At 33.7% G+C, this 12,314-nt stretch overlaps 1 protein-coding gene across 1 annotated transcript in view; it reads right to left on the bottom strand.

Moving 5' to 3' along the window:
* LOC142344047 (uncharacterized) overlaps window positions 1–10,988 on the bottom strand; it is a 48,221-nt gene extending 37,233 nt beyond the window's left edge. Inside the window, exons 1-2 of the mRNA XM_075395518.1 lie at window positions 10,708–10,988; window positions 1,144–1,301 (exon numbers count right to left, since the gene is read on the bottom strand). Coding sequence (XP_075251633.1) covers window positions 1,144–1,301; window positions 10,708–10,820 — 271 coding nt within the window. The 5' untranslated portion in view covers window positions 10,821–10,988. The remainder of the gene's footprint in view (window positions 1–1,143; window positions 1,302–10,707) is intronic.
* Between the last annotated feature and the right edge of the window lie 1,326 nt (window positions 10,989–12,314).

Here is a 12,314-nt window from a genome sequence, read left to right as displayed (position 1 = left end):
GGTTTGGGTAGTTGAAGAGACCAACCCGAGGGGTTACTACCCCACTGCTCGGATCACTGAACTCCGTTACGGTTCTGACAGCGTCGCACGCTCCGCCGTATTGCGCACGTCCTCCGGATCGCTCGTTCGCCCGCTTGTAAAATTAGTACCCATTCTCCCAGCATCTTCTTCTGGGCCGGAGGATGTTAGTAACTAAATAAATCTAAGCGAGATTATTAACCAATCAGAATCGAGTATTTCAATTACGTATAGAATTGCGTCTAATATACATAAAAAGTTCCGGAAAAGTTCGTATAACCTAATTTTAAGTAAATAATACCATGATATGTATCGAATAAGGCGGTTTTAGGCTTAATATTTTTAGGTTCTCTAGACGATTGTTGATCGATTATGAACTGATTCTGACGTCAATGACATCAGACAAAAAACCAGTAAAAGAGCATCAAAAAAACCTTGCCGTCTAAACTCTCACTTGTTGCTATTATCTTACCAATGTTAATACGTTATTGGATTGTACTTTGCTTGCATAGACGTTGCTATACTTATATCGTTTTGAATTGAATCCTAAACGAAAGAGTGGTTTTACACCTTTACACTTTATGCTCCCGAGAATGTGTTTTGTGATTAGTGTTTTTCTTCGCCACATCGCGCGACACATAAAAAAACATTTGCAGGCTGAAAACTTTTAGCTGAGTTGTAAAAATCAATGGGCGCCGAATAATCCTTTATAAAAATTAACAGTTGGGAGAAAATATGCATTGTTTGACAAAAACGTTGCTCTGCGTTGTCGCGCAAATACTACAGACAGATACTATCAAAATTAGGCAGTTTTCGAAGAAAAGTTTTTGAAATGATTCACTTCCATCGTCAATGATTACTTGACAATCTTACATTGAACTGCGTCATTGAATTTGAAGTTTTAATTGGTCTGTCAACTAAAAGTAGACCAACAGTTAGAGGACATCAAGGTGGCATCATATTTATTTGCTCCAGGCGATATAAGGTACCGTGTTGCTATGTAAGTTTTGTACATTGCTTTTTGTAGAGAGCCTTATTTGCACAATTCAGTCTTCGAATTCTTAATCAGAAAATAGAAAACTAGTTGTGCCTGCAGTGTTTTTTCTGTCCTGTGTTCTGACTAACAATAAAACTTGTCAGCGTGGTTTCCTGCGTCTGATTTGAGTGCATCCCTTGGATCCTGGAAGTATGTGATGTTGCATGTTGAGAAAAGACCTCCGTTGTACAGATCCACATCCTTCTCACCCTGTCCATCGTCTTTCTTAGCCGTGATCGTGTATAATCTGTTCAGAAATAATAAAGCGTAATTTTGTGGACTTTTGTGGTTTCTCCCATTTTACCCCCACCCAAGTTAAGACCTTGACTTATGAGAAGACCATACTCGTCCAAAAAGTGCTCGAGGGCCGAGACCGAATGGCTAACATGTAAAAACTTGCAAGTTGTAAGTCGAAACTGTAATTTGTAAGTTTCAGTGCAAACTGAAAAACGCAATGAAAACAGAAAATTTCTGATTAGTTTGATATTAGAAATTTGTCATTTATATTAAAGTGGGTTGACATGTGGAAGCATCAAACAAAGACTATCAGACTATGAAAAGATCATGCTCCATCCATGAAAAGACTTTAAATGCATTGCTGGGCCAAGCATTTATAGTCAGTATTACAGTTACATTATAGTCATAAAAATTAGATCTACTAATCTCATATTGAATTGATGTAGATATCTGTATATACAATTTGAACAAAACATTGTTTTTGGGGAACGTTCCTGTTAAATTTGGGCCCATCTAACTCATCCAAGATTAAAATTTTTGAGCATTGGATTTTTATCAAAATAGGTAGTGCTATCGCACTTGTAGCGATGTTCTCCAACAATTTTACATAGAAAACAAATTGCATCGTTTAAAGTATGTTTTCTTGGAAAAATGTACGACACGGCAAGAGATCTGGTCCCGGAGACAACGAGATATAACAATGATATATCTTATAGAATTGCGATATATGATGATTCAGCATGGCAACTATGAACAATTTCACGGCGTTTCAAGCAGTCAGCAAAACTTTCGAACTAAACAGTCCAAAATTAGACAAAATAGCAAAACCAGCTTTGATATGAAATCAATTGTTCGTCATTCTACACAAAAAAGAAATCAATTGTCAAAAGATATTCCGTTAGTGAGAATCTTAGGGAAAACGCGGAGATTTTTGTATTGACCAGCATGAAAAAATCTATGTTGGAACTGTTAATAGTTTTCTTTTATCTTTATTAAGCAGACAGATATTGACGTTTTCATAATATGAAATTGTGCTTTAAATTATGCTAGTCCTGTATTAAGATATTACAGTATTTTACTTGTTGTTCCGACCCTCTTGAGGGGGGAGGAACTATATGCTCAACTTGGTTTTTTTTTGGTTCCGTGAATTTTCGCCGATCGATATATTCATCGTAGAGAGTTGAGACTGGTATCATTAGAAAGCTCGTCCAGCGCAGAATATGGAATTAAAAAGATTTTTTAAATTTTCGTTTTCTACAGGGAGTTATCGAGGTTTAAACTTATGAGGAAAGTAGAGTGAATTCACGTTGTTTTTATTCACTTTTTCCGGAATTTTCGCCTAAATTTTCGTCAATGTTGCTAAAACTTAATAAAATTTTTGAGAATAGTGTCGTTGGTTATTTTTAAAGATAAATAAGCATTGTTGATTGTTTTGATTTAATTTTTTGGAAAAAAATTCTGGATAAATATTACAAAATTCAGCCTTTTTCATCAAAAAACGGCACGAAATAAGCTACTTTAGTCCACTTTGATTAAATTTGCCTGCAGTACAGCCCCAAACAATACTCATACAATCCCCCCCCCCCCCAGTTAAGACCTTGCTTTATGAGAAGACCAGACTCGTCCAAAAAGTGCTCGAGGGCCGAGACCGAATGGCTAACTTGTAAAAACTTGCAAGTTGTAAGTCGGAACTGTAATTTGTAAGTTTCAGTGCAAACTGAAAAACACAATAAAAACAGAAATTTCTGATTAGTTTGATATTAGAAATTTGTCAATTATATTATAGTGGGTTGACATGTGGAAGCATCAAACAAAGACTATCAGACTATAAAAAGATCGTGCTCCATCCATGAAAAGACCTTAAATGCATTGCTGGGCCACGCATTTATAGTCAGTATTACAATTACATTATAGTCATAAAAATTAGATCTAATAATCTCATACTAAATTGATGTAGATATCTGTATATACAATTTGAACAAAATTTTGTTCAAATTGTTCAAAACAAAATGTTGTTTTTGGGGAACGTTGCTGTTTAATTTGAGCCCATCTAACTCATCCAAAATTAAACTTTTTGAGCAATGGATTTTTATCAAAGTAGGTAGTGCTATCGCACTTGTAGCGATGTTCTCCAACAATTTTACATAGAAAACAAATTGCATCGTTTAAAGTATGTTTTCTTGGAAAAATGTACGACACGGCAAGAGATCTGGTCCCGGAGACAACGAGATATAACAAAGATATATCTTATAGAATTGCGATATATGATGATTCAGCATGGCAACTATGAACAATTTCACGGCGTTTCAAGCAGTCAGCAAAACTTTCGAACTAAACAGTCCAAAATTAGACAAAATAGCAAAACCAGCTTTGATATGAAATCAATTGTTCGTCAGTCTACACAAAAAAGAAATCAATTGTCAAAAAATATTCCGTTAGTGAGAATCTTAGGGAAAACGCGGAGATTTTTGTATTGACCAGCATGAAAAAATCTATGTTGGAACTGTTAAGAGTTTTCTTTTATCTTTATTAAGCAGACAGATATTGACGTTTTCATAAAATGAAATTGTGCTTTAAATTATGCTAGTCCTGTATTAAGATATTACAGTATTTTACTTGTTGTTCCGACCCTCTTGAGGGGGGAGGAACTATATGCTCAACGGGTTTTTTTTGTTCCGTGAATTTTCGCCGATCGATATATTCATCGTAGAGAGTTGAGACTGGTATCATTAGAAAGCTCGTCCAGCGCAGAATATGGAATTAAAAAGATTTTTTAAATTGTCGTTTTCTACAGGGAGTTATCGAGGTTTAAAATTATGAGAAAAGTAGAGTGAATTCACGTTGTTTTTATTCACTTTTTCCGGAATTTTCGCCTAAATTTTCGTCAATGTTGCTAAAACTTAATAAAATTTTTGAGAATAGTGTCGTTGGTTATTTTTAAAGACAAATAAGCATTGTTGATTGTTTTGATTTAATTTTTGGGAAAAAAATTCTGGATAAATATTACAAAATTCAGCCTTTTTCATCTAAAAACGGCACGAAATAAGCTACTTTAGTCCACTTTGGTTGAATTTGCCTGCAGTACAGCCCCAAACAATACTCATACAATCTTTGTAGACTCGGAAAGGGACTATTCCTACTTCGGCGTCCGTTGAGGGTGCTCTGTATTTAAAACTTCGCCGTTTTTTGCTAACTTTACTCGTTGGTTTTCAGAAATGCAGAATTTATTTTTGAGTTTTCAACGAACAAATTGTCTATATCTACAACATTCGAAAATCAATTGTTCCTAAGGGACAATAAGCATTAGCAGGGTTAGTTTTGGGCCAATCTTGGACTGTTACAATCCAAAAAGAAGTCGGAATGCAATCAGTCGGTCTTTTTTTTTAAAAAAAAGACGTTTTTTTTAAATAAAAAGGAACAGAACATATCAAATCAAAGCGCAGGAGTGGTAGGTCTATTTGGCTTTCTAAGGAGCTCCAAGCTAATCCATTTAAATTTTTACTTGAAGGTTTATGGTCATTTCGACCTTTAAAAATAATTGATTTTCAAATAAATAATGGCTTAATTAACTTTTCCTCTATTTTTCTCTTAATTTGTTCAACTTCTAGCTTAGTGTCAGCAAAGAAAGAAAACTTTTTCATTCTACCGATTTGAAGTTTAGTCTCGGTTGTGGTTTTAAGCCTGAAGTTATTCTTTTCTGGCTTTGATACTATTAGATTTCAGTTTTTTTGTTTTAAGATATTTGCCAGTTTTTCACGTTTTCTAGTTTTGTCCCCTTATCACATTATTATAGTTCTCATATCACGTTATAAGCGTTCAAAATATATCATAATTGCACTTATTAAAATTCTGAACAACATATATTACCGTTTTGACAGCACCGACACCTCTTTCTTGAAGAAATTAATTGAAATTTTGTCTTTAACTGTCATTTTTACTTTGTCGTTTGGGTCGAATGAAATTTTCTGTAAATGGATAGGTTTCATCGGTTTTTCATTGATGAGTAGATCTTCTGATATCAGTAGGTAGCTGATGGCTTCCATGACTTTAAAAAAATTGTTTAACAAAACTAAAAAAAAAAAACTTTTTAACTTCGCAATTTTGTTCTTTTTAAATTTCTTTTTGTTACCTGATCTTGTTAGTTAAATACAGGTTAAATATGACATTATGGGTGACAACTGAAAATGTCAAAGGAGATTGATGTCCCAAAACTGTTTTTTTCGTATTCGTTATGACCTTACTGGCTTCGACACCGGTTTTTCACAAAAAAAGTAAATTAATTTGGTTTTTGTCATACTTGACGTTGTTTTTGTACACGCAAGAAAAAATCTGGATATTTGCAGGTCTCATGGTTTTCTGTGGATGAATAAGTGCCCCTTTTTAAATAGTTCTTTTTGTAACTAATGTTTTTCATGACTTTGGATGTAACTTTGCATCGAAAAAAAAAAAATATTACATACTTTTACGTTTCGCTTTTTTGTCAACTGGTTACCTAGTCTTACTAATGAATGGCCATATACTACTTTGTCGCTGTTTGAAGAAGGCGCAATCGAAAAATTTTTGAGGGCCAAAATATGGCTTGACGGTTTGGACAGCGTTTTCTGTTAAGTTTCAATTGAATTTTTGTTTGTTTTTGTTCTTTTTAGCCGCTGAAAAAAAAAGAATAAGGACAGTTCCTAATGCCCTTCTATAGTAGAATTGGTAATCGTAAACCTTTGGGATATTTTTTTGGTTTCTAATGTTTTTTTATTAATTTGAATTTAATTGTTTAAAAAAAGCGAATTTTTTAGCTTTTTTGTTTTTGTTCTTTTTTGTCTAATTGTTACCAAAACTTTTTATGGACTGGTCCCATGTATTTTCTGGTGATTTATAAGTTATTTTGTTTAGTTTTAACTTTATCTGATGGTATGTTAACTTTTTCATTAAATTTCTTTTTTTCGAAACGGACATAAATTTTTTGATGTAATTAATGTTTGTTGTTGTTGTTGTTGTTTGATTTTGCTGTTCAACTTGACTCGCTTTCTTAATATTGGCATATCACAGCAATCAATTGCATCAATTTTTGCTCCTCTGAGTTATTTGCTTTGAAGGCTATCTTATCGTTCATACACAATTTTTTTTTTTGAAAAATACTTGTGCTTTTTTGAGTTTTTTGTGATTCCCAAAAAAATAATTTTTGTGTTTTTCTATCTGTTCCTCATTTGGTAGACAATTATGCCAAAATTGTGGATGGGCGGGGTCGGAACTTTATGTGCCATCGCACATTACCGAGCCGCCTTGTTTGCTTATATAGAGTTCACAGAGTTCACATCTAAACAAAAAATTTACGCAGATTATGAAAAGTATTCGAACATTTTTAATGCAAATGAAGGATGTCACCATGGTGATTGATTTGCTGCATTGTGAATTCTTTACTGACGAAATCAAAAAGTTGCTGTTAGGTTCATACTTGACGAATTCTTTGTTGGTTTTTACAAAAAAGACCTTTTTGGCTGAAGAACTCAACCGAGCGTGCCTTATAGGAATTGTACATCCACAATAAATAATTGTTAGAACAAATAAAGCATTTGCTTTTCAGGAAAAGTTGTTTAAGAAAGTATGTCCAAGAATTTCGAAAAGACTAGGTTTTCTTTGAAACAAAATACAGAAGACTTTTTGCCCGAAATTCTATAGGCTGTTTGTCTATATTCGGAATTCAAAAACAAAATTTTATATGTTTCTGTTTTTAACCACCACCAATTAAAATAATCGTGGATGCATGCACTTTCTGGGTACACGATTTACAATCTTCTTGATTAATATATTGCCCGGAGCTGAGTGTCAGACTATATTAGCAATGATTCATCAGTTATCAATTTTAAATAGTACTGAACCATTCAAAAATAAGAAAAAAGTTGTTTTCTAAGACTAACGTTAGAACTAAAAGTGAGAGAAACTATTCAACTTCTGACCTGTAACTGAACATGACAAATTGGCTTCCAGTATAGAACTTGAACTAGGATATGGAGACTATATTAGACTTTTAATTTATTTGGCGTCAATCCTTTATCTCACAAATGTCTTCTAACCTATGGGCTTTGAGGTCCAGGTGAGATGGAGGTGAGATTTGGGTGGAGGTGGTGGTGGGGTTGGGGGAAATTTTTGTGAATTTATTCATTGATTGATAATCTTTGTGCAAAAATCTTTGATTTAAAGGATACAATTAATTAAAGGTATAAAGATTTCGTGGATTTATTTACTTGTGGTGATTTTTTTCTTTTGATTCAATGCTTATAGACTTGATATTTTTTCTTATGCTCAAAAGAGCCTGCTCTTGTGAAAATAAAAATAATAAGACGATAAAGTTTTAGAGTTGAAGTGATTTACTTGCCCAGGTCGTAAAACTCAAGCAAGCAATCGATTTTATAGATATTTTCTTAGGTTAAGACTACATTTTGACAATATGTGGGGAATATTTAGAAAACACACATTTAAACGTATTTAAATCAATTTAAAAAGAAATAAGAGTTGTCTTGTTTTCTCGCCACCGATTTTTAGCCAATCAGAATTCAGCAAAATTTGTGCGAAAACACAACTGTTGACTGCGAAAACACAATTAAGCATGATTTTTGTCGTTTAAAGGTTTGCATAATTTCGTTTCAACAAATTTTGGCTTTAAAATTTTCTTTCCACATGCATTCATATTGAGATTTATTGTTTCAGATTTCATTCCAGATTACTTATACATTCCAGATTCTTTCAAATTTGAGGTTTGTAATTTTAATTCAAATTTAAAAAAGTACACCTTGAGCACAAATTTTTCTTTCCAGATTAAAATTCAATAACACCAGAAAGCAGCCAAAAATCGGTTAGTTTAATTTGATTTTTTAAGTTTCAGTTCAACTAATTCAGTCATCCTTTGATTTCAGTCACACCATCTCCAAAAACACCTGAACAACAGTAAGTCAACCTTAAAAATTTTGAAAGATACATGACTCTTCATTTGATCTGAGCTTTCGAGTTTAAATAGTTGTTCTGCAGTTCGGTGAGTTCATTATCAATTCAATTTTTTTTGGTTTGGCCAACTTTTAATATGAGACCTTGTTTAGAGTCAAAAACCTATTTCAAAGAATGAGTACATTCCATCTACCTTTGACATCTTCTATGCAGGTATAGTCCATTGTTTTATTCAAAAATTTTGCTAATTTTACACTATTTGAAAAATTTTCAAGGTTTTACAGCATTTTGTTCTCTATTTTAGATGCAGATCTTCGGATTCCTCAATCTGACTTTGACATTCAATCAACCTTTGACATCTTCTATGCAGGTGCAATCCATTATTTTATTCAAAAATTTTGCTAATTTGACACTATTTGAAATTTTTCAAGGTTTAACAGCATTTTGTTCTCTATTTCAGATGCAGATCTTTGGTTTTTTCATCTGGGCACCTGTTGAGCCGATGGACTTGCTGTTGCGAAGGTATCAAATAGAGCGGAAGGACTGAAACTGATGAAAAACTGATGGACTTGAAATTTTAATTTAGAACTTTCAAAATAAATGAAATGTTAATTTAAAATTTAAAATATAGAATGGTTTTCAGTGAGCGGAGAAACAATAGTAAAAAAAATAATAAACTATTTAATGGAATTTTCGTAGCTCAATTTAAATCCATTTCAAACGTTCTTTGAACGACCATAATTTATTTTTTCAACATAATTAAATGGATTTAAGCGGCTCTAAATCGTTATAATGGTCACCGATTGATGCCGTAGAAAGGATTTTGTTGATAACATTTTATTAATGATTTCGATTTTCAAAATCGATTTTTAAAGAAACGATTTTTAACTCAATTGTTTCAATGCGGGTGTGTTAAATTTTAAGTGATTTTTAATTACATCGTACCGTGTGCGCTTAAGATAATCAGTCTATTCATGCTGAGTGAACAATCGCAATGAGCCATGCGCAGTTGGAGGTCATTAGTACCTTTTCTCAGACAGAGGGCAGAGTTTGAAAAATTATGCGTACATGTATGACTTAAAAGTTCCTGTACAAGCATACTGTTGATTGAAAATTTGTAATTAAGAACTGCATTAACTGGACCCACTGCTCAGTGTAACCCACCAGAAGTTAATCAACAAAACCACAACTGAGTTTATAGTTTTATTGCAGTTCAAAGACTGAGGTCGAGAAAAAGGAGAAAAAAACTAACTGGAAGTTGCTTCTGTTCATCTAAATAGTATGGAAGCTGAAAATAATTGAATTTTTATCTGTGATTCTAGTTTGCTACGCCTAATTCGCTGTGTTTCAGCAGTTGCTTAGTCCGACTTTTTATTTGCTTCTCCGTGACGAAAAGTTGATGAAGGAAACCTTTCGAAAAATTGATAGCGACCAAACCATTTTCATCAATTTTTCCTTTAGGTTCTAATAATGCCGACTAAAAGGTGTAATCACCACTGGCAGTACAGCTCAAATCTTTTACATTTTCCTCTTTTTTATTCTATGCTGAAATACAGATGCTTGATAATTCCTAAATAGTTGGCTGACCGGTGGAGCCGGAGTCGAAGAAGTTGTGTGCATGTTTTTTAATACAAAGTAACACATCCTGTTTTTTTCATATGTGATCTTTGTCACCTACGAGCATTGGCATAAAGCTAGGCTTGATCTGGTATCGAACTAATTTAATAATAATAATAATTTTGGTTCCTGCGTATTCGCAGCGGAACAGCATTAGGCCACAGCGGCCTGTTCTCAGCTGTCATTTTTCTTATTATTCTCCACATTTCAGACTGATCTTTTTATGAGCAGAATTGCACTTTTTTGGTGACTTATTTGCAACCCTTCTCCATTTAATGCTTCCGAAGTTGAGGTCTGTGCTTCTGGATCTGAGTGACCTGCAGACCATTTTTAGACGGAAAGCTGCGCATCTTTCGATCCAATTTCACAGTCTGGAAAAGAATTTCATCTCACAAATGTATCTGGACAATTATACGAAATTTTTCAGAGATAGTAGGACCAGTGGGAGATTATAATTGCCAGGATCATCTCTATGGGTGTAAGTACGGGTAATACGATTTAGACCCTGATTGCTTGTGAACGATTGAGGAACAGAACTTAAGTTCCACTTGAAAGCTTTTACGATTTTAAGGTTAGCCTAGCCACAGTGAAAAGGTGTTCCTTGCAACCAGGGTGTAGCAAAGCGTGTGTCTGGATCAATGTCGATGATCTTAAAGGGTTTCGGGAAAAAAAACCACTGAAAAAACCGAACTTGACTTTTAACCAGCTGCGCATTTATGTTATGAGAATGGCGCCTATGATTAGCACCGTTTTGGCAATAATGCGTCTTCCAATGAGAATGAATGGATACCTGACAACTTACACAATGCCATTATGAATTGAAATCTATGAAATTAATTAATTTTGACGAAAGTTTTACTGACTTGGTGGAGTAGACAGTAAAACTCTGAGCAAGACTAAGAACTGTCAAGAGTAGAAGTGCAGACAGGACTTTGGACTTGGTGCTCAAGATCTCTTCCCTCTCGTCTTCGTCCATTGTGAACAAACTCCCACACAAACAATAAAATTCACTTAAAAATAGTTGTATATAGTAACGACGATTTATTTTAAAAACATAAATTTGAATGCACTTCGACCACAACAATTTTTGTGAATACTTAGTTAGCAGAGCTGAAAACTCTTCTAATTACAATTTGATCAAAGATTATTCTCATATAGCTAATAGTTAACGTACAAAGTTCGAATTTTTAAAATAAACTGCTAGCTTTAGAACGCAAAATTGGACCAGAGCAAAACACAGAAAACTTTTCTCGTTCTTTTTGATTGAAAAAAAAACAAAAATAACAAAATGTGAAACAGCTGCAGCTCTTCAAAAAATCTCTTGGCTCTCAGATAATTTGATTTACACCATAAAGTGTGTGGTAATTTTCATATACTTAGTTATTAAAAGCTAAGCGTGCATGTTGTAATTTGTTGGACGTTTTTTGGTTTGCTTAATTAAAAGTCGAATGACGTATTTTAGAGAGAACTTCTGCGCATAAAGGCAAGAAATTTATTATACAGAAAACCGATGGCTTTTAATAATTTTCTGAACATAAAATGGCAATTTTTTTGGTCCTTGTGGTCGTGAAGTTGTCTGTGCACACGCACGTGAAGTTTAGCCAAATTGTCCCTTAAAAACCGTTTAATTTAAGAGACTCGATGGAGCAGTTCTCAGTGGACAATTTGTATGCGCTTTTTCAGTTTTTATCTCAAACGTCATTTTGCCCTCAAAGTTGAAGCTAATGATACTAATGCAATATTATTTAGCAATATCTGCAGTTTTGCATTTTTCCAATAAATTGTTCCTAAGTTGTCTCATACGAGAATGACAGAATCAAGTGATCCTGGCCATTTCTAAAAACAAATGGACTTGTGGTTTTTAACACAATCACAGAATGAGATTTTTATGTTCTACTAAATGCATGGTAAAAACAGGAAACCTAAGAAATTCCCTCCTATTAAAGTTTGAAAGGTGTAAAGGGCGGTTCTCTTCAATTTTAGGTACTGCCTTAATAAAGTGAGGCACCCAGCCAGAAAAGGTCGTTACTGACCAGCACAATTACCGATTGAAAAAGCCATTACAACAAAATTGTTGCGTTTGTTGTTAACAAATTCCAGTTACGCTTCTGCACTCTATTTATTTTTCAATTATCTGGTCAATGTCAGAAAAAGCCAATTTAAAAAAACTCAGCGTTTTGTGGAATTGAGTGGCCATAACATGTCCTCAGTTTTAACGACCCATATATATTTTCAACGATCAAATATATATTTTCAACGATTTAGATAGATACTCAAAACGTGCAAATAAGTTGGATATATCGTGGAAAAGGCTACGGCTATGGAATTTTGTCCCGAGTTTTTTTAATTTGACTTTTTCTGATATTGAGTGGCCATAACATGTCCTCAGTTTTAACGACTCGTATATATTTTCAACGATCAAATATATATTTTCAACGATTTAGATAGATACTCAAAACGTGCAATTAAG

The sequence above is a fragment of the Convolutriloba macropyga genome, chromosome 8, assembly GCF_964194025.1.
Source record: "Convolutriloba macropyga chromosome 8, txConMacr16.3, whole genome shotgun sequence".
NCBI classification, from domain to species: domain Eukaryota; kingdom Metazoa; phylum Xenacoelomorpha; order Acoela; family Convolutidae; genus Convolutriloba; species Convolutriloba macropyga.
The sequence above is the reverse complement of the archived record's forward strand: the minus strand, read 5'-3'. Positions and strand labels throughout refer to the sequence as shown.